Source organism: Chanodichthys erythropterus, chromosome 11, assembly GCF_024489055.1.
Source record: "Chanodichthys erythropterus isolate Z2021 chromosome 11, ASM2448905v1, whole genome shotgun sequence".
NCBI classification, from domain to species: Eukaryota; Metazoa; Chordata; class Actinopteri; order Cypriniformes; family Xenocyprididae; genus Chanodichthys; species Chanodichthys erythropterus.
In genome coordinates this window covers 15,174,864-15,197,898 of record NC_090231.1, presented here as the reverse complement: position 1 = coordinate 15,197,898, position 23,035 = coordinate 15,174,864, and the positions used below count along the sequence as shown (strand labels likewise).

At 35.5% G+C, this 23,035-nt stretch overlaps 2 protein-coding genes across 5 annotated transcripts; one reads left to right on the top strand and one right to left on the bottom strand.

Moving 5' to 3' along the window:
• The first annotated feature begins 1,711 nt into the window (after positions 1-1,711).
• Positions 1,712-13,989, top strand: LOC137031150 (polyadenylate-binding protein-interacting protein 2B-like). Of its 4 annotated transcripts, none has more exons than XM_067401842.1 (5): positions 1,712-1,879; positions 5,648-5,796; positions 11,677-11,837; positions 12,077-12,247; positions 12,869-13,989. In XM_067401842.1, exons 3-5 carry the CDS (start codon positions 11,688-11,690, stop codon positions 12,923-12,925), a joined length of 378 nt encoding a protein of 125 aa, XP_067257943.1. In that variant the 5' UTR covers positions 1,712-1,879; positions 5,648-5,796; positions 11,677-11,687; the 3' UTR covers positions 12,926-13,989. The 4 variants fall into 4 exon arrangements, with proteins under 4 accessions (XP_067257943.1, XP_067257940.1, XP_067257942.1 ...); XM_067401841.1 differs by lacking the exon at positions 1,712-1,879 and adding an exon at positions 2,727-3,250; XM_067401839.1 differs by lacking the exon at positions 5,648-5,796.
• Positions 13,990-15,692: 1,703 nt separating this feature from the next.
• On the bottom strand, positions 15,693-23,016 carry nagk (N-acetylglucosamine kinase). Its single transcript, XM_067401836.1, has 10 exons — positions 22,315-23,016; positions 22,037-22,121; positions 21,851-21,949; positions 21,625-21,766; positions 21,421-21,531; positions 18,896-19,008; positions 18,720-18,807; positions 18,537-18,634; positions 18,363-18,441; positions 15,693-17,152 (listed from the first exon to the last, which is right to left on the bottom strand). The coding sequence occupies exons 1-10, from the start codon at positions 22,341-22,343 to the stop codon at positions 16,962-16,964; spliced, it is 1,035 nt and encodes a 344-aa protein (XP_067257937.1). The 5' UTR covers positions 22,344-23,016; the 3' UTR covers positions 15,693-16,961.
• Between the last annotated feature and the right edge of the window lie 19 nt (positions 23,017-23,035).

Sequence of the window (23,035 nt, the reverse complement as noted above, 5' to 3'; positions counted from 1 at the left end):
TTTTAAAAAAAAAAAGTTGTAGATTTATGTAGCAAATGAGAATGGATAAATTTAAGCCTAAATTTAAACTTTTTCTTCAGAAACTGTCTCTTCAGAAAATTTGGACTAAACTTTTAAATTCATATTAGTTTCATATTCATATGGATTAGTATCAAATTCATATGGATTAGATCTCTTGATGAGCTTTTTGAAACGTCAAAGTGGTAGTTGCATAGACTGTCAATGGAGGGACAGACTTCATCAAAAAGATCTTTATTTGTGTTTCGAAGATGAACGAAAGGGACGAAATGAGGATGAGTAATTAATGACAGAATTTTCATTTTTGGTTGAACTATCCCTTTAATTATATTATAGAATAAAACATCATATTTATTTGTTACTACTGTAAAGCTATATTAGATTATTATGGGATCTCATTCAATGCTTTCAGAATATTTACTTTTTTTTTTAAATAATTTTGTTTCTGTATTTTTAAAATGAACATATTTCAATGACAGTATATTTACTGAACAAAAATGAATAATTTTAGTTATCAAAATAAAACGAAAATAGTACAAACTTTGCCAAAGTGATTGTTTTGAACAAGTATTAACTTAGACATTATTAAAAACATATTATTTTAGCTAAAGTATTTGTATCAATACTTTGTGCCTTTTGGCCCACTTTGCCACCTCATACATTTATAAGATTTTTAAACAAACAAAACATGATTTATGATTTATTTTCATATATATATATATATATATATATATTTCTGCAATCATACACTATGGAAGTGGTGAGAAGCACATTCCTAGGGTGTGCCTTTAACCCTACATTGTTGTCATGTAAACTTACTAGTATTGTTGAGGCATACGCATTTGTCTCTCTGGAAAGGTTATGTTTCACTAGAATTAAGCATTTTTAAATATCTGGAAATAAAAAAAGATTTGTTAAAACTAATGTTTTATGTTTTAGAAAAAAGCTTAAAACATCTTAAACAAGCCTAAGATAAGAGTTAGGGCACTTTTCAGCAAGTCAGGCTGGGAGACATGCTGGTCAGGAAGCCAATTCAGGCAAATAATAGTTTAACCAGACTGTGAGAAATGTTTAAACCATCTTAGACCAGCAAACAGCAGGGATCTTTATACTGTTGTGTAAAACGATTATGAAGTATAATTGTAAACAACTTTATTACGCCACCTGCTGGACATCTCAAGAAACTCGTATACTTAAACTATGAAATTTTGGTCATGTTGTATGCCTACATTTTACACACACTCGCTGGATTTGTGTATTTTTTCTTCATAATGATTTTTATACAGACTTTATAGGCCTATATCCCTAACCCTCAACTCAACCATTACATAAACATAAAAAACACCACACACACCAGACAACGATAAACACTCATAACAAATGTTACCGAGAATATGAACACTTTACGAAAGAAATATGACGTTAGATCAAGTTAATAAATAAATTCCACTGATCAGTCAGTAAAAATGATCTTAGGCTACTGATGATAAATTGGACCCTGATCATTGTTGATGGTTACAGAAAGTCCGCTGCATGTCATTGCAATTCGCAAACGTCGTTACTTATAAAACGCAACGTTATAAAATGCAGCACAATACAAAACATCTTCAATTAACTGAAATGTGAGTGTGATCAGCTGTGGTCACGTGACTAGCACATTTAGTGATTTACGCAGCACATAGGAAACATCAAGACAAAGCGACACGGTTCCTCTGTCAGCACTTTTCCAGTGTGTCCTCTCATTTTCACAAGTCAATATCCGAGACTGGCCCGCGTCCTGACCACCTTTCTGTCTACTGAAATATTTCCTCTGGTCTGTGTGTTTGATGTAGTTATCGGCCATCGGAGGAAATTACTAAAAGTAAGTAGCAAACAACAGTTATATAAACATGACATAATCAGATGGGGCAGTATGAACCACGTAATAACCCTTTTTGTGTAACATTACTCAGTTTTGAATGGAATTTGAATGCATGGTCTATAATGTGACTACTGACATTGGGGAATTCCATCTCTTCCTTGTTAAGCATATTGACATTTTGGGAAAACCAAAAAAAAAAAAAAAAAAATGTAGGCTATTTTTATTATTATTATTATTATATTATTATTGCATAAAAGCATTTTGTTTACTCCACCAACTCGTTTCAAACTGTTCTTTATTTTTAAACAATGATATGTCGTTTTTTAAAACTCTTCCAGAAAACATTCGTGCCTATAGGCTTCATAGCCTATTTCTTAAATATGGAACATGATCAAACGCTCAGTTAAATAAAAAGAAAAGTATTTCATATATGTGTTTTTGTGTTTGTGAGAGAAACAGTGACGCGCATGTTTTCTAAGTGAATGAATCTTTCTTTCGAGTCAAATCCTTTCAATGAATCAAATGTTCACAAAACGATTCGTTCGTGATTCTTATTGAGCGACAACTCGATTTAATATGACAGTTTAATCAACACAATAGTTGGTCTAATAAATGATAATTATATTAAAACCTGCAAAACATTAAGTGAATATTAGTCTCACTATTGTAACCGTAAGTGAAACTATATATTTTGGCTGCAAAAACAAAACAAGAAAAATACAACATATTATATCTCACGCGGGCACGTCAGAAGCCACGTTATGACGCAATCACGTAACGACGTACAGTACAAAAATAACTGAAGTGTTTTGTGTTTTAACTAGTTCTTTGAAATAAACCACTCGAAAGAACCGATTCGCTTAAATGATTCTGGCTTACTATCATTACTTTAGCGTGCTCATGCATTACTATTTTACTGCATTTCCTATTATTTTACTTTATCAAGTACAATGAATGTTATTTATAACGCGTTTCACACATAGCAGCTTTACAGAAAAAGTTCACTTTGTAAATTTAATCACAAAGTCAACGGTGTTTATTTAATAATAACAACATGCATTCTTGAACTTAATAGCTGTGTTCCAGATAACATTAGCGCATAAATATGGCAAACGATCAGGAATAACAGCATTTGTATATGTTTTTGTGTTTGAGGGAGACACAAACACAGAGGGAGGTGGGTGGATGCGTGTTTGTTTAAGCAGGAACCACATGACCATCTTGCTCGTAATGTGTTGTGTTTCTCTAATGGCAGTCAGCCATCTCATCTCCGCTCAACTACCTTGCAAATTAAGGATTAATCGTTCCGTACAGTGTTAACTCAAGCTCTCCGAGAGATCTGACGGACATTACAAGCGCCAGCGATGCCAGGTATGATATCTGCACGGTTTTCGTAGCTTTCTGTAGCTTGCACTGTCTTCCTCTCGGTGTGTGTATTTGCACGTCTCGACCTGACTTGACTGCGTCTGTCTGTGTCTGTCATAGACTGGACTGGACACTGTCTTGATGTGTAAAAAGCTGTTCCGACAGCAAATATGGCCGTGCAAACAGACCCTTGTTTGTTTGTGCGTCAGTTGGAAGTGCGTTACTCGTACGCGTTATTTGAAACCTGTATTTGTGTATGAAGTTCTTCTAGTTGAACAGATAACTCTCATGTCATTTCAGGGGGTGTCGAGGCCCGCTTGGGCTGTCACGGCATTTCTCAACACGACCTTTATGTCACTTTGAGCCTTATCCTATTCAGAAGTGCCATGGAGGTATATTCCCGTTGCTGAGAGCTATTTGTTTGTCATCTAAATAAGTTATTCCGCTTTAATACTGTAAAAGTGGATTACATAATTGGCTTTTGAGTGTTTACAAAGCTCGTGCAGGAAGCGGTGTAACGGACAAATCTGTCTGTGTGGTTGGCTCGTGTTTCGATGCGTTCGTGTTTTAGCTCGTTTATTAGTTTGGACGTGTTTTTTTTTTTTTTGCCAAAGATTTAATACGTTTGTTTGCTTATGTTTTATTTGTTTGCCCAATATCAGAGTGCTTGTCTAGTTTGTGTTAAAGAAGGAAAGGTTATGTGTGTGTGTAGGCTATTGTTTTGACATTTCTGACACTAAACATGCTGTGGCGTGTTGTTGCATAAGCTCCAGGTTTTCTGCAGTCTGTCATACATGCTACACATCATTATGTGTTTGAAAAATATATAACTTGTATAACCACTGCCATTATTAGCTTCTTACATCGACCCAGTTGTCCTGAGCTGCTTGTCTTGTAGGGGTGAAAGAGAAATCCCGAATCTGTGACTCAGTATTTATTGGATGATTTGACAAGTGAGCTGATAAACATTTACGTTACTCTCTAAACGCGACCATGGCGTTATTTTGTTGCCATAAAACAGTCTATAATAAGGTGTTGTTGTTGTAGACTAGTTTTAGTGAACTCATGTTTATGATAATGGAATATGATATGTAGATGTTTGACGATTTGGCCTTGTCCTATATTTTAAAATGAGGGCAGACTGATTCAAAAGAGAGTGAAAACTGATTTTTCTTTTAACATAAGCATTGTAGCACAGTTTTGGGAGTGCGTGTTAAGAGAAAAGAGTCTAGTTTGTCAATATTATAAATGCTCTCTGCTGGCCTAATTAACATCTATGTGTGTGTTAATATTTGTAGCTCTGTGAGGAAGATGCTACCTACAGTATACATTAGGGAGTTTTTTTCCTTGTCACTGTTTGGGATTGAAAACTGCATTTACTTACAAGTGTGAATCTCAAAACATGCTGTTCACACAGCTGCTTACAATAGCTGCTCCTGTGCTGTCTGTATGATCGAACCAGAGTTAAGCTCATTATATTTGTGACTATCATCTTGTAAACTATAGTGAAAGTGACTAAAGTAAAATCAAACATGGTGACGTCCATAAAACTGAAAAGTCTAATTACATTTGACATGACAAGAGTCCAGCTGAGGCGCGAGTTCATCCATCAAATCTTCATTAGCCGATAACAGCTTTTATACTCGAGTGCAATACGCAGCATTTGAGTCGCACACAGACCACAAAACTAACGGGAGCAACTTCAGAGGAAGATGGTAATTGGATCTAAAACCTTCAAATGGAACAGCTCATATATGTGGCTCCAAAATCACATAAAAATATGAAATAACCTATAAACATATCAAAATGTAACACACATAACATATAAAAACTTGCTGCATTCTGTAGGGAAACGCACGTGCAGCGCAGAGTGTCTTTCTTGTGCTGCATGACATGACATAGTTGTCCAGAACGGTTCAGTTCACGCAGCACCGTGTTTGCATAAAATGCAGTTGTGAGTCCTGAAAATGTATGGCTGTGAGTTCAGTTGTAGAATGCTGTTTTCAGTTCAGTAAATAACCAAGCTGTGTGAATGCAACCTTATTAAAGGGTTAGTTCACTCAAAAATTCTGTCATTTCATTAATTACTCACCCTTATGTCGTTCCAAACCTGCAAGATCTTCTTTCATCTTTGGAACACAAATGAAGATATTTTTTTATGAAATCCGAGAGGTTTCTGATTCCCCCCCCCCCCCCCCATAGAAAACAATGTTATTACCACCTTCAAGGTCCAGAAAGGTAAACTATTTGTTAAAATAGTCCATGTGACTACAGTGGTTCAACCTTAATGTTTTGAAATGATGAAAATACTTTTTGTGCACAAAAACAAAAAAATAACAGCTTTATTCAATCATTTCTTCTCTTCCCTGTCATTCTCCTACACTGTTTATGTTGTAAACACAGTGCAGCACTTCCAGGTTCTACATCTGAATGCCGGCAATTATGTCGCTTTCTATCGGGGATCAGAAACCTCTCGGATTTCATCAAAAAATATCTTAATTTTGAGATTCTGAAGTTCAACAAAGGTCTTGCGGGTTTGGAACGACATGAAGGTGAGTAATTAATGACAGAAATTTCATTTTTGGGTGAACTAATCCTTTAAAGATTCAAATACTGGGCTGACAACCATATTTTGCTGTGTTCCGCTGTCACTGCTGGCTTAGTCATTAGGGTTTGTAAAGGTACTTTTGGAGTAACGGTTTGTTTCCACAACGTAGCATCCTAACACAGATTGACTCTAAATAGCACTCCACAAGACTAACTTCACTTGCAGTCTATTCCAATAGAGTTTTATGATGCAGAAGATAAACGCATATTAGGTAAAATAAGTCATTTAGATTGAACTATAATTTTGTATTATCGCAAACTGTGGGGTTAATCCAAGCTTTGGGAAACTACAGTGATATTTGTTCTAGAAGAAAAACAAGTTTTAGCTAAATAAACAATTTTGAGTCATTGTCAAGTCAGTACAGAATACAGATTGTTTCAAAGCTGCTTTACAGTGATCAGCAAGAAAATGACGATTCAATGATGCAAACAGAGTTCAATTCTGCCTCTAAAGCAGCTCTACAAAAAGAAAATGGTGTCATTGTTTAGCTGAAGTCAGTTCAGTATTGATTGTGTCAATCATTTTCCTCTTCGTAAATATTTCATATAGGCTTTATCCATGTCCTGGAGCCTGTACCTACCTCAGGCTCATCACTTGCACTCATATTTATTTTATTAACTGTATAATATATTTTAGGGGTAAAGGAAAAATTCAGCATAGTATTGTGATATTTTGCGTAGGGATATTGTATCAATACATAGATGCCAAAATATTGCAATATATGTTATTGCAATACTCAGCATATTGCAAAATTTTTAAAACCGCAATTATATTGTGTCATGTGGCCTAATATTGGGCCTAGATTTCCATCCCTAACATGTATGTACTGCATTGAAACAGCTTGTTTGTACAAACATGTTTCCTTGTACGGTCAACCATCAGTCAGAGATTGCAGCATTGATTTGTATTGCCCTGGAGCAATGCATGTGTTTGTAAATACTCAGTACAGCTATGATCACCAGCTCTGCCAACTAGTGTAGACATGTCTGTCTGAAACCAGCTATTGGAGAGGTGGCAGACTGTGGAATAATATTCTGTTTGTTTGATTTTTAATCAGTGATTGAGGCTGAAAAATGTTGATGGATTAACCCAACATGTGTATTATAACATAACAGTGGGCTCAGCATTGCAGATGAATGTTTTGTCAGAACCCTTATATCAGTGAAGTCGTGCTCTGTTAGCTTGTTCAAGGTGTGTGTCTCTGTTTGCTATCTATCACCTGTCAGGTGTGTGTTTAAAGCCCCCAGTCTTCTCAGTAGCTCATCCTCTCATGTCATCACTCACAGATGAGCTTATTTCCTCCAGTGATGTCACTGCTATTATTAAGCCTTAAGTCTCTGATCTCTCATACACCATCTTAACACACGTTAGACAGACCGACACAAATGTTCTGTTAGTCTGTGGTTGTAGCAAATAAATTCTGCTACTTTACTACAAATGTAATGCTGCACAGCAGGGCCGTAGCCAGGGTTTTATAATTACGAGGTCCCAAATTTGTACTAGTTAGGGGTGTTTCTTCCCCAAGAAATCTTGTATTTCTCTGATGTGCATTTTAAGATGTTTGGAGGTGACAAAATTGGATAACAGTAGCTTAAAAACCATGTCAGTGGGCAGTATAATATTTGTCAATCCCTGCCCATTTCTCTCTGTCTCCTTATCTTGCCCTTTTTCTTCCCCTCCTAAAGCAGAGCTTTGACTGATATAGTCTTTTAATTTTCTTCTGTCAGTGAAGTAAACATACGGTTAACTGATATTTATGTTTTATGAATCATTTTCTTGCAAGTTAATTTACTAAAGGCTACCAGGAAAGCTAAGTAACTAAGCTTAATAAATTCTTTCACAGTATGTACACGTTCATTATTAATCTTATGCCTAATATGATGAAAATGGCTTTGTTGATGTTTCTTGTCCCCTCACATTGAATTACATGAATCACGTCAATATAGGACTAGCCTATTTTCAATTAAAAATGGTGAAATAAATGTTTAGTTTAGTCTAGCTACTTAATCTGATCTCGCACTTTATGACCGTGTCGTGCTGGAATTCGTGCCAAGCAACATAAAGCCCTCCTACTTTGATTTAATTGGTCATCTCAAATATTTTGACATTTACTAGCGGTAACAGACCTCACCGCTAAAACGGCTCAAATGAGAAGTTTGGTTATTATCTTGGTGTTGTGCATTATCTTTGCAGCACCCAAGAAGAGTTAATACTATATTAGGCAATTATTTCCCATCGTTTCTTATGCACCACCTCGGAAAAATACAGAGGTCCGGACCGGGGTGACCTCATAGCTGGCTACGGCCATGCTGCACAGTATACACTGCATGTTGGCTAATGTCTATTTTTAAATCTAGGGATTAATGTCACAATAAACCAACAACAGTATTCTACACCTCACTACACATTAGTCACATGTCTAATTCAGCAAGATGCATCTACTTATTTTAAATAACAAAAGCTATTTTGCAGTTTTAATTACATTTTGTGTAAAATTGTCTCTTAAGTTTGATCAAATGATATGTCAAGAAAGAAATGTTAAACAATCATGGCTTTTTATTTTTATTTTTTATTAATATATTAAAACGGTGCTTCAGGTTTCAGGTGGTGTGTGTAAGCAGGTGACATCTTTTTTCCAACCTGCTTTTTCTCACTGTGCTGTAATGGGTTACTCCCCTGTTCTGCAGAGTTTAGCTTGGCATATAGGACAATGCACACTGAGCCACCTATTGTGCGATCATCAGCCCATTTTGCGGTGTGGTTTCTTGGCTGCCAAAGAGTATGTGTTAAAGCAGACCTAAGGCCTTGAAATATGGCGTAGTGCCCTAACAAAAGAAACTTTTGAAGACTTTTTTTTTTTTTTTTTATAGACCCTTGAACTTGGCAAACAGGACAATACACTCAGCTGTATTGTGCCATCAGCCCATTAGTGTCATGGTTTTTCCGCCGCCACAGAGGATACGTTAAATTGGACAACCTTAGAAAGCAAACAGATCTCTGATAATTCATGTGCACCCATGCTCTTTTTCTTCATAGTAAGTTGGCAGTAACTCTTAAAGTAAATGGGTTATAGTATATAAAACTAGAAATTGTAATGCACATGCACACAAATTCCAGTATGCATGTTAATAGTTTCTCGAGGGCACGGAAAAGTTTCTTGTGTGCATGCAAAGTCTGTATGTTTATTTATTTTTTTATTTTTATTTTAGGGCCTCTGTATGTTGTCCTTTTGAGAAAATCAATGAAAAAAAAAAAAAAAACCTGAGAAAAAAAAAATATTTACAGATGACTGTACTATATACCAAATATAAATCTGAAAATAATGCTGTATAAATCATTTGTTAAATATGGTTTGAAAATCTATAGAGAGGTTTGGAAATTTGAGTCTTATGGTGTTCATTGGTAACTTGTGCTACACGGCCAACCTGCTCCGGAGCAGGTTTTTATTCTGGGTTAGAGATCACAAACTAAAACTGGAATAATAAGCTGTGAGCAAAGTGATATACAGTGATCAGTGTAAATGAGTACACCCCCTTTAAAAAGTAACATTTTAAACAAAATCTGAACACAAAAACAATTTCCAAAATGTTGACAAGACATTGTTGAAGTTTTATGTAACATTTGTTTAACTTCTAACATGAAAGTAAGGTTAATAATATAACTTTTAATAAATTAATACATTTTCAGTTTTACTCAAATTAGGGTGATGCAAAAATTAGTGCACCCCACTGAAAGTCTCTGGAGCAAAGCTAAATGTTAGACTACAAATTTAACAAGAATTCAACCACAGGTGAGCCTAATTATTCATTACACAGGTGTCCAGCAGACAGTTGACTATGAAAGGGTGTTAAAACCCATTGTTTAAAATGTTACTTTTCAAAGGGGGTGTACTCATTTATGCTGAGCACTGTATCTGATGCAATAAAGCCACTCCCCCTGTATCTCTCACTCCAAATTTATAGTGAAGAAAAATTAGACAAAATTGATAATTTATCTAATAATTGATTAGGTTTCTATTATATGAATTACAATCATTTATAATTCATATGGTCAAATAATTATTATATAAATTGACTATTAAATTTTGCATTTAAATTTAATGAAATTAAATTTAATTTGAGCTCTTTGAACCTATATAAAATATTTAAATTGAGTTGATTCACTTGCATTGATATAGTCATTTTCATTCAGCTGCCTTCTCAAACTTTTGTGTGTATATATAATGTGTTCTCAAATGTGTGTTCGTGTGATATATATATATATAAATATTTTTTATTTTTTTTTTTCACACGGATTTCTTCATCTTCAGCAGAGAAGTCAATTGTGCGGCTCTCTCACGAGAAGTGAAACTGAACTGGCAGTTCACTGCACGTGTCACACATTTAGGTGTAATCACAAACTCTGGATCAAACCTGAGTTGACAGAACGTTTGTACCAGCGTTGTGAGCCCGCTGAACTTGATCTAAACCAGGCTGGATTTGTGTGGTTTTGTCAACTCTAAACCAACTCTGAAAGTTTTTTCAGCTAGATTTATGCAACAGGCCACTGTGTTAGACAGTGTATTGATTAAAACATACAGTAACCACACCTTTTGAATACTGTGTGAAATTAAGGTGGTGTTGAGATCCTTCAGTCCTTTTATTATGCATCAGGTTCATTGTTCCCTCTAGTGTTTACAGCAGGCATTACTGTTGACGCCTGCAGCTGGGAGGAAACCTGCATGTTTTGAGTTGCTTATGTGTTTGTTTGTGCAGATTTTTTTTTTCCATGCCTTCTACAGTGTTTAAGAATTAAGTTTAAGAACTTCGAACATAGTTTAAGAAGTATGCAAGAATGCATAGCCAAAAAAAAAAAAAAAAATCAGAAAAAAAGAAACCCAACCAAATGAAACTATCAGGTTTTATCTCAGAATGTACTTTTTTATTGTGTGCTGTTTATTAATTTTGTTAATTTTGTGTATAATTTAGTTTATGATCCTCTATAACAGACAAACGGGCTGAGTGTTCAGATGAGGGGCTGTATAGGCCATAATTATTGAAGAGTCTTCTCCATGAATGATTTTCACTAAAGTTGATCAGTGTTTTTTGTTTCACTAGTGATTGTAAACGGCCTCTCATATGTTCAGCCATGTTACATACTGCATCATTATGGAATGTGATCTTGTCCATGTACTCAATAAGTAGGTGTGGTTGTTTAAGTGTTAAGACAAGCCTTATGCTATAGTCACTAGCATTATACTATATAAACAGATCCGCGCCTCATGCCTCCTTTCAGCAGTCGTGATTAGTGAGACAACTCTTAATTTTAATTTAACAAATTATTGTAGAATATTTCTCTAATTCTTTATTTTTAGATTTGCCATTCAAACATTTAGATGGATTTACTTTTTCAGGAAGGACTAATTAAAAGGATAAAAAGTGACAGTAAAGACTTAAACATTACTACAAAAAAAAATATTTTCAATACTGAAAAGTTTTTATTGTAATTTTGATCAAATAAATGCAGCCTTGTTGAGCACAAGTCAAGATACTTTGAAAAATATCTTCCTGAACCCAAACCTTTAAAGATGTGTGTAAAAAAAAAAAAAAAATACTGAATTCGTATTCTTAGTCAGTTCAAACAGTTTGCTCTCTTTGTATGCCAGATTTTGAAAAGTTAAATTCCATGTGGCGGTTTTAGTTTGCTTTTCTTGAAAAAAGAAAGAAGAATACATTTAAAATAGCTGCTCATGTTGGTTGACAAAACAAAATAATGTTTTTTATAATGTTATTGCTACGAAAGTCAGGGTTGGTGCATCCATAATATGTACTTTTATCTCTTTCAGAGCCAACAGAAATGAACGGGCCTGACGTAGCAAAGATGCCAGGCAGCGGGGTTTCAGGAAGTGAGGGAAAGGACCCAGTAGCCAATGGGCATGCAGAGAATGAGTCCAACCCCTTTGCAGAGTACATGTGGATGGAGAACGAGGAGGAATACAATCGGCAGGTCTGTTCATACACCCACACACAGCCCATTAAAAACACAAACTCAGCAGTTGATCAGATTGACTGAGGTGTGTGTTGGCGTTCAGCATAGTTCAGTTCATAGATTTGTTTTAGGACCATTTTTGGATGGAGTTCTGTGGCTCTTTAAACACTAAATTGTAAAGCTTTACACTATTCTCATTATTTTAAATCAGCTTGGAAGTGAACTTTTATCTTATTGTCAATTTGTTTATATCTCAGGTGGAGGAGGAATTGCTTGAGCAAGAGTTTTTGGAGCGCTGTTTCCAAGAGATGTTGGATGAGGAGGATCAGGATTGGTTCATTCCTGAGAGAGATCTCCCATCAGTCGGACAGATTCAGCAACAGCTCAACGGACTTTCTGTCAGCGACGGCAATGCAGAGGAAATCTTGGTGAGCTTTAAGTCCTCATAGACGTCTAGTGTATAAAATGGGAAAATAATTTTAGGAGTGTTGTACACCCAAAATTTAAAATTATCATTTACTCATGTCGTTCCAAACCTGAACAACTTTTTGTTCTGTGAAACACAAAAGAAGATATTTTGAAGTTGTAAAGTTTATACAATATAAGTCATAGAGTGCATCAATTGAGTTACTGAAGTAAAAAAAGCCATTCATTTGATCAACTGATTTTAAACAAGAAGTTAAAAACCTACTGTAAGCTAAAGGTTGATGTAATGGATGGTCAATGCTTTTGTTAAGGCCATCATATCTTTTAAATGATAATATTTAACAGCGGAATTCCAGGTGGAAAAACTACATTACTGATGATTCTATCAGTGGTTATGACTTTTTAACTTTTTAAAAAAATCCCTATGGGACAAATGAATGGAAAAATGCTTCTGATACCAAGCTGAAAAAGTGGTCAGGCACTGCTGCACTCTATTGGAGTCCAAAACAACATTGGAAACCACTGACTTTCATTTGTTTCCTTTTATATTACACAGTAAATAATATTTTCAAATAAAGCACTTATTTGTAATTGTGATTGATTTCTCTTTTCTTTGTCCCCAGCGAAAGAGCATCTTAAACCCTGAAGCCAAGGAGTTTGTGCCAGGGGTGAAATACTAATGATCATCGTTCCTCCTCTCTCATACAAACATCTGATCATATACTCAGAGACTGTTGTGCCCATGTTTTAGGATGGTCACATAAACGCACTCTTCTACACCGTTTTTGAAGGGGCAGGAATACAGTTTTTTTTTTTTGGGGTGGGAGGGAGGTAGGGGGTGATTGTCTATAAGCTTTATATTTCTGTTATGTATAAACCAAGGGTATTAAGTTGAAACACAACCTCTAGGAGGTGCTGTGACTAGCTAATATCATACTCATTACCAGGCTGTTTTATGTTCTTCTACCCTTGCCGAAAGGGCTGTTCTTGTCATTGTTTCACAGTTTGTGCCTGATCAGGTCTTTGCTTTCCCTCCCAGTTGTTTTCTTTTTCTTTCTTTCTTTTTTTTTTGTTATTGATCTTTTGTAGTGGGAAGTTGATACATCTGTTCACATTCCTGATTTTAAGGGGTGTGTCCATAAATGCTGGGGGTGTGTCTGGTGGTGGGCAGAGCCCCTTGGTTTGGGTTGGATGCTGAGGAAAGGATGTTGGGGAATTCACATGAATTCAACTTTTGATTTTGAATTGAAATTGTTACACGCAGGACTGAATTTCATTTAAAAAATGGAAGAAAAAGGTAAATAAAGAAAAAAGGTTCGTACCCAATTGGACCATTTCTTGTGCTTGGCTGTATCTTAAATCTTTCAGTAAAATGTGTACTGAAACTTGGTATTAATTCTCACATTTAATGTTGCATTACCATTAAATACTATCCATTTAACATATGCATATGTGTGAATCGATAAACATATGCATGTGTATGGGAAGTTGGGATCTGATCTATTCGAGACTCTTGAGAAATCACGTAACATCATCCATTTATTCATTTCCAGGGGATTGCTTGGAAACATCTGGGTTCTCATCAGCAAAACTGTCCTGATTTTCTTTAGAATGGTAAATTCATAATTACATTTCAAGGGTTAGTTCACTCAAAAATTCTGTAATTACTCACCCTCATGTCGTTCCACACCTGTAAGACCTTCGTTCATCTTCTGAACACCAATTAAGATATTTTTGATAAATCCGATGGCTCAGTGAGGCCTGCATTGACATAAGATAATTAACATTTTCAGATGCCCATAAAGTTACTACATATTTAAAACAATTCATGTGACTACAGTGGTTCAATCTTAATGTTATGAAGCTTTGAAGCTTTACGAATCTTTTGTTTTGAATTAGTGGTTCAGAGCGTGTATCAAACTGCCAAAGCCACCCCACCCCCCCACCCCCAGTGGTGAACCATTGAAATTTCGAAACACTTAAGATATAACAAAGCCTTGTTTTTGAAATCATGTGACTTTGGCAGTTTGACACATGCTCCAAACCACTGATTTGAAACAAAAGATTTGTAAAGCTTCGAAGCTTCATGAAGCAGTGTTTGAAATTAATTTTATTTCCTGGTTAAAGGAATTATAAAATCGCCCATCACTAGATATTGTTGTATAAAGTATTTTTTTTTTTTTGGTGCACAAAAAGTATTCTCGTCGCTTCATAACATTAAGGTTGAACCACTGTAGTCACATGAACTGTTTTAAATATATCCTTAGTAGCTTTCTGGGCTTTTGAAAGTGTTAATTATCTTGCTGTCAATGAAGGCCTCACTGAGCCATTGGATTTTTATCAAAAATACCTTAATTTGTGTTCTGAAGATGATCGAAGGTCTTACGGGTTTGGAACGACACAACGGTGAGTAATTAATGACAGAATTTTCATTTTTAGGTGAATTAACCCTTTAAAAGTATAGTTAATCCAAAAATGAAAATTCTGTCATTTACTCACCCTTAGGTTGTTCCAAACCCGTATACGTTTCTTTTTTCTATTGAACACAAAAGAAGATATTTTGAAGAATGTGGGTAACTGAACAGTTCTGAAGCACCATTTACAGCCATAGTATTTCTTTTTCAACTAAGTCAATGGTGCCTCAAAACAGCCTGGTTACAAACTTTCATCAAAATGTCTTCCTCTGTGCTCAGCAGAACAAAGAAATTTATACAGGTTTGGAACAACTTGAGGGTGAGTAAATGATGACAGAATTTTCATTTTTTGGTAAACTATCCCTTTAAGGTAAAATTTGATAAAGAGTAGCTGTTTTCAAATATCACAGTTCAGGCCCAGTAACAGCACTTCACTACATAGTCCGATCACATGTGTTCCTTATACTGATATAATATTCCATTCAGTCTCAAAACTCTCAATTTATTGTAATAATTTGTAATCAAATTCTAAAAAGTTGATTAAATGATGAACTAAAAATTGTGAACAATAGTTTTCATTCTTTTAGACAAACAAGGTCCCAAACCGTGAGATCACTTGCACCCTATTGATTATGTACACTGTTCAGATAACGGGTTACATTTTATTGGCCATGTACGCTTGACACCAATCATCTTCATCCACAGTGTAATTGTGCAACATGGATGTCTGCAAACTTGACAGGGGAACTCGGTATGTGCAGTGAAGACGATATGGATGGACATCCACAGAATGAAGGCAAAAGGACACAGAAGTACCACTGTGGGAGAACAGACAGTGATTCTCCAGACAGTGTGAAGATTATGAACGCAACCTGTGCTTGACAGCTTTTCAATTTGAATTATATACTGTCTATGTGCTCTTACTGTGGTTATCACTGAATTACCACAAACAAACATTTATTACTCTGTATATAAAATGTCTAAACCCAGTTTATTGTTATTATCATCCTCAAACATTTGCTGTTGATAAACTAACATTCAAAAGTATGCAGAAAGATTTTTAATGTTTTTGAAAGTTACAGCATTGCTTGTTCATTTTTATAGCTGCTCGTGAATGCTGAATGTTAACTGATGCATTAATCATGGATCTTTTGATCCGGTTATCACTGTTCATTGCTCAAGTTCGTAGAGGGACCAACTTGCCTAAAATACATCTCTAAATAAGTCTCATGACAATCAACACAATATTACTATCAGTACATCCTGTAACAAGGACAACTAGTGGCAGGTCTTTTACATCTGTTTGTATGGTCACGCACAGGATGTGGTAAGATGGAAGAGGAGGGGATGTTTGGGATTAGGAACATTGATGCTTGCTGACAGTCATTAGACTGCACCAATAATCAACTTAATTACATTTACATCACATCTTTGTGGCCTAAAGATTATTTGAATATCAGGTACACAAGCAGCTGTGTGTAGTCACGTTTAGATATAAAGCTCCTGAACCGAGACAAAACTATTTTGGTTGAGCTATGATTTTTGCTATCAGCAGAGGAGGAAGGACTATTCCGCAATGCTGGGTCATTAACCAATTGAGTTTGAGTGGGAGACATTTATCTATGTCTTATTTTAATTTATGTTGTTACTTGTTTACTTGTTACTTGTGTTGTTTACTTCTTTTATTTTTCATGTTAACACTGAAAAATCAAAAGTCCAAAATTTTAGTCATTGTCAAGTTTGAGTACAAGTCCACCTGAGTGCATCTGAGTTCATAATTGCATCTCGAGTCCAAGTCAAAGCCCCCCAACTGTACTATTCCCTGTAAATAATCTTTACTTCAGCCAAAAGACTGTCCAAATGTCTTTGCTACACTAAAAGTGTACATATTTCGATTTTATATTTACATAAAAATTATACAATTTTATTTTCAAATTACCTATAGCAAAACTAAAGTTTTTAATGACAAGAAATTGCTTTTGTAAATGTTTATTAACAAAATTATTCCACCATATTTACCAAAATGTTACCATATTTATATTACAACTGTTCAGAAATTGCTTTAAAAAAAAAAAAAAAAAAAAGGACTTTTAAATAGGAAGCCTTCAAAATTTGGGGGAGATTATTTATATTATAGATACATATAATAAGTTGATTGATAAGATATGGGTGTTTAAGAAACAGCACCACCAAGAGGAAAGTCTGGAAACATTTCTCTGTCAGTTTAAAAACAGGAAGTTCTCATTTCAGATCAACATAAAACTGTAGTGGCAACTCTCATCTCAGGTCTGTTTCTTCCCGATCACTGATTGAAGGTGTGGCTGAAAAACACATTGGCGTTGGCTGAGTAGTCCATAGGGAGGCTGGCTCCTGCATTCTGTGCCCCCATTTTAGCGCCACCCAGAGCAGAGGACTGACGTAAAGTAAGCAGGCTGTACTTACGGAAGTGACTGAAACCATGAGCCTGAGCCTGTGAGAGGACCTGAGTGAAACCTGCAGCACAAAAACACCACATCACAATGTTTAGTTCATGTGAATTAGGGCTGGGCCATTAAACAAATTTTATTTTCAGTTACAATTTCTTGGCTTCCAACGATTATGAAAACAGGATAATCAAGGTTTCGCCGTGATGTTTTTGCTTCATCTTGTGTTATAATTTCAGCACACCCTTTTCCCAGATTCCGCACTTCCCTAAAAATGTAGTAGTCTGCAGTAGGTACTGTTACATAATCGTGATCTCATTATTGATGAAAATAATTGTGATTACGATTTTTGCCAAAACCAAAGAGCTCTAATGTGATTGTGGTCTTAACAAGTCTGTCTTTTATGGTCCTGAGTAATGTGCAAATTCCTACACAAGTGGGCTGGGTGTCTCAAAACAACAGTAATTTGGCAGCAAACGTACAACATAGTCGTGCTGTTTACAAGAAACGAGCAAGCCTTGTGTAGGTGACATTTCTTCTCAAACAGATTTGATTTCAAATAGGGATGCACAATATAACGGTGTTGGGGAAAGTTACTTTTGAAAGTAATGCATTAATATATTGCATCACTCCCTAAAAAAAGTAACTAATTCCATTATAATAATTTCCTTGGAAAGTGCTGTGTTGTTACTTTTTCTAATCTCAGCTGGGCTTGCTTGTTTTTTCATAAAAAAAAAAAAAAAAGAAATATTAAAATAATCTGTAATCTGATTATGTAACTCACCCTTACTTGTAATGCATTGCACTGGTGACCATGTCGCCGATAATACCATTTTTTTTTTTTTTTTTTTTTAATTATTATGACTATTATTTTTTATTTATTTATTTTTTTTAATTCAACACTCTACATTTTAAAGTTATCCATTCTTTCTACTGTACATCGAAATGTTTTGATTCCTGACCAAAAGATCAGAGCTTTTTTTTTGCTGGCTTTTTATGTGGGCAAAACTATTTGAATCTACAATATAATATTGAAAATTATACTGGTTAAAGGCCATAAAATAAAAAAAAGCCCAGTTCATGTGACTACAGTCGTTCGACCTTTATGTTATGAAGCGACGAGAATACTTTTTGTGCACCCAAAAAAATAAAAAATAAATAAAATAACGACTTTATTCAACAAGTCATGTAGAAAGTATGCATCACTTGAACATTCTCTGATGTGAGATTATTTATGAGACTGCAGGCAAGATGAAAAGCTCTATAAATACATTACGCACCTGATTTCATCAGGTCCCAGCTGCGCCACACAGAACCGACACACAGAACAGGCAAGCCAAGCTCACCAGAAAACAAATCCTGAATGAATGAGAGATGACAGTGACAAATGATCAGAAAAAGAAGTGAGAGTAAGAATGGCTCTATTACTGTGGGTATTTTTTATTTTATTTTACCTGGTGTACTTTGGGCAGGACAGCTACGATGTGCTGCGCGAGGGCTTTTCCAGCCTCCGTGAACACATGTTGGCACAAAGCATCACCAGCACTGCCACCTGATGCACACACAAACACAAAGATTCATAATGTTTGGCGTAATGCACACACAACCTTACTACATACAGTACATTAGTAGCATACCTTCAGCTAGTTTCCTACAGAACCCTGCAAAGTGCGATTTCTGAAAGTTTCTGTACAAATGAGGAAGCATTCCCATCAAATCCGTCACCTGGAGATGAACATGACAAGGAAACACCATTATTTCTATTCAAGTATCAATTTAAGAACAAAATTAAATCAATTGAACAAGTCCTAACCTGGAAATATTCTTCCATTGCCTCCTTAACATAGGCGATATCATGAGGAGATTTGACGAGGTTATCTCTGGCATCAAAGACTGTTTTAACAGCCATGTGAGAAATCCAGTATGCTACAGGAAGATAATAAAAAAAGAAAATCTTAGGCCCTGTTAATATTTGGTAATAACATCCATCTTGGATGATCAAATCAGTTCAGAAAGGGCCGATACATGCCGTTTTACGAGTTCACACTTACAAATAATCAGATAGTAAATAGTATGCATAATAGTATGCGTGTTTGGCGTGCTGTCCGAGTAGAGGGCTCTGAGCTCGGTATTTGGCCCGAACCCAGAGTACTCCCCCCTGTATTTCTGGTTAGGAAGGTAAGCAGGTGAGTGTGAGGGGACCGGGTGGTGGAGGGGATGCTGAAAAAACTGTCGAGGAATATGGGTGAGTCGACTGTGTTTATATATAGGCGTTCACTCACGCTGATTGGGTAGATACATTGATTACTGATTGTTGACAGCTGGCTGAAATTACGTGATGATTAGTCAGATTATTTGAACGTTGCTCCTCCCGAACTTTGTTAATAAAACATCATTTAGACCAGGGGCACATTCAAGCTCAAACCGGTAACGTTTTGCTACGGTTTCCGGGCTGAACAACAGGTTTCCTGGAAATGGTGTGCAACGGGTTTGAGTTACGTTCTCTCTTGTTTGGTGGAAGTGTCAGAAATATTAGCCTGATCAGCGGCAACATGTATATAAACCACGCAGTATTAAAGAGACAGCTCGCAAATTAAGTATTAATGTAACATAAAAATACTATACATATTTAACCCTTAAATGCATACCTCGGGTCTTTAGTGTCATTCACTAGCCGCCTCCTCATTCATTTTTTAAAGTTAGACATCAACCTTCTTGGTATTCCTCAATCAATTCATTATAAAGAATATGACAAGAAAAAAATCATAAAATTATAAAAGAATGCCTGTTTGTGTATTTATTTTTTTGTAAAAATTGTATCGGGTCGCTATCGACCCGAGGTGTGTATAAGTGTACGTATATTTTTTTCTGCACAGCAATAATTGAATCTTAGATGATGGAATAGGTGCAATTCACCTTTATTCCACAAGGTGGCAATGTCTGATACACAATGATGAAGTGACGATTCATTTAGACAAAAAACGAAAGAATAAGCAAAACATGAAATGGCTCAGCAATTTACTGCAGAGCAAGTACTGAACATAATGAAATATGACTGTAACTTTCACTGGATGGATCTGGTGAAGCTGTTAGCGATCAAAATATTGATTTTTTAAGATGCTGAAAATTATAGAGTTTTGAGAATATGTTTGAGATCGCGAATGGGCTCATATTCGCGACCACAAACATAAAACTAGCCTATTATTTGCTGAATTTACTAGTAAATGAGCTCTGACGAGGACAGTGATGATGGCATAAAACATCTGCTCAAACTGAGCCCTTTCAAGGTAAAAAAATATGATTTATTTTATTCTTCTGTAATTGTTATTCTAATATCAGGAGTTTTATATTATCGCGACAGGTAGAGATCCTTCCGTGTTAGATATAGATCCGGGTCGGTAAAGACCCGAATATGTAAGAATGATTGGCGAAACAGTCATGCATTTAAGGGTTAAATATTTTGCTATTGTATTGTGAAGTGACACTTTCATAAACACAAAAAAAAAACACAAAGAATGGCCTTCTCATCAGAACAGTGTTCAACGCACCACCGTTTCTGTTTAAAAAACGATTTGCAACGTTTTGTCTGGGCTGAACGTAGTAAAAGTCTGGGGTCAGTATTTTATAAATACTTTTAATTCAGCAAGGACACATTCATTTCATTGAATGTGACAGAAAATATATTTTTAAAGTTACAAAAGAATTATATTTCAAATAAAGGTGGTTCTTTTGAACTTTCTATTCATCAAAGAACACTAGAAAAAAATTTTCCACAAAAATAATAAGCACAATTGTTTTCAACATTCTTAAGCACCAAATCAGCATTTTAGAATGATTTCTGAAGGATCATGTGTCTGATGACTGGAGTAATGATGCTGAAAATTCAGCTTTATTATCATCGGTATAAAATATATTAAAACAGTTGTTTTAAATTGTAATATTATTTCACAATTTTACCGTTTTTACTGTATTTTTGATTAAATGAATGCAGCCATGGCGAGATTCTAAAAACATTTAAAAACCGACCCCAAACTTTCCAACAGTAGTGTAAAAACCTTGTTTTTGTACCAATAAGTGAGTAGTTAGTCCTTAGCTATTGCACAGGACAAATTTGTGTCTCTGAACTTATTTACACTTCTGTCCTAAAAGGACTGCATTCTCATCAGTAAAAACACACCAAGTGTAAATGACCACCTCCGAATTTGGTTTGAATGTATGCCTCAGCCTTTGCGAGGAATTCAATTGTAAGATTAAGATAAAATCTTTTTTTAAGATAAGACTGGGTGTGTGTGATCACAGTGCTGTAACGTCAATCGGTTTCTCTTTCCACATGGTTACCTGAGCCCTCGTCTCCCATCATGTGACCCCAGCCCCCACAGCCAACCTGTGTGCCATCTGGATTCACCAGCTTGCAGTTCGAACCAGTGCCAGATATCACTACTATTCCTCCTATGACAAAGAGACAGAGAGAAAATGTTAGGAGGACAGTTGCGTTCTGAGATTCTTTATTACTTCTGGCTGCAAATACGCTACATATAATACCATAGTCACTGGCAGTTGCCATAGCACCAATGGCATCGGTGGTAATGAAATAACTTTGACTCAGTTTAGGGTATCTCTCCCTCATGTCATCAATCAGCTTCTGGATAGCAGCCTTCTGCTCTCCACCACTCAAAGACATGCCCTGTCAACACACAATGTAGACAATGTCAAAGAGACCTAATAAAGGGGAATATGTTGAGGATTAATGACTGATGCATCACCTCACCAATGAGCAAAGTGGTGTGTCCGGGTCCAGCCCTGCCTTGATTTTAGCCTTTTGGACCATGTCGTTGATACCATTGATACAATTATCAACACCAACCAACTACAAATGAACAGAAAATGCTGTAGACAGACTCAAGTACACAATAGGTAACTTCAGTCCACATTGAAGGAAGTTGTCTGATCTCACCCAGTGGTTTGTACATGGTCCATCTGTCTCAGCGAGGATATGTCCCTCAGCAGAAACCAGCACTGCTTTAGAGTGTGTCCCACCACTGTCAATCAGATTATCTTATTCATTACTCTGAAGCTACGGTCACTTTCATTTATTCATTCGCAAATGACTGGCAGGAACGCGCCTAGAGCAACGCCCAACTTTATGCTTTTTAATACATCGGTTTTTATTTTAAAATGTCATTCAAATGGATTATATTCGTGTTTATAATAATGTTTTTGTCATAAACTCACCCCTCCACTCCTCCGTACACAACGCTCATCTCGACTGTTTCCTCTTTAGTCACATGACCGATCACAGTCAGCTGCTTCAAACAACTTTCAGTGCATAACACGAGGACTTTGACATATAGCTATTTTTTTATTACCTAAATTCACATAAAATCTCTATTCACACCCATTTTTATTATCTCTCTATATCTAAGTGAAGATAATATAATATGATTGTTTTTTTTTAATCATATTTAAGTTTTACTTTTTCCAGAATTATTTAAGTAACGGTTTGTTTGTATTAAAACAATCATTATAAACATAATTTAAAAAAATGAATAAACAATTGAAAATTATTAAAATAATGACTAAATAATAATAAAAAAACATCCATGCATCACAAACTCTGACCAATAGATGGCAGTATTATTGAACGAATCCCTTCTATACAGTACAGTCACACACCACCACCGATGTAGGCTATTATGAATTAATTAAATATTTTTGTTTTATCCAATTAATTTTTATTATTTACATTATTTACATTGTAAACTTACAAATTCATTCTTCAAAATGTTGATGTATACACGACAATAACTAAAATACAGTTACAGAAATGAAAAATATTTTCACAATTTGGCTGACTAATTTGGTTTGCTTTTGATTCTGATCTTAATTCTGAGAATGATCTAAGTTTTTAACCATTCAGAAATGTATTCTGTTTTCAGATTTCAACTATATATAT

Bases quoted from the DNA above. Each gene is read 5' to 3' on its own strand.
- LOC137031150 (XM_067401838.1), top strand. The intron at 11,838-12,076 runs GTCTGTTCATAC...TTTATATCTCAG, and splicing joins AGGAGGAATACAATCGGCAG to GTGGAGGAGGAATTGCTTGA. The intron at 12,248-12,868 runs GTGAGCTTTAAG...CTTTGTCCCCAG, and splicing joins GCAATGCAGAGGAAATCTTG to CGAAAGAGCATCTTAAACCC.
- nagk (XM_067401836.1), bottom strand. From the start codon at position 22,343: ATGAGCGTTGTGTACGGAGGAGTGGAGGG. The intron at 21,950-22,036 runs GTGAGATCAGAC...GTTCATTTGTAG, and splicing joins GACCATGTACAAACCACTGG to TTGGTTGGTGTTGATAATTG. The intron at 21,532-21,624 runs GTATTATATGTA...TCTTTGTCATAG, and splicing joins GGCAACTGCCAGTGACTATG to GAGGAATAGTAGTGATATCT.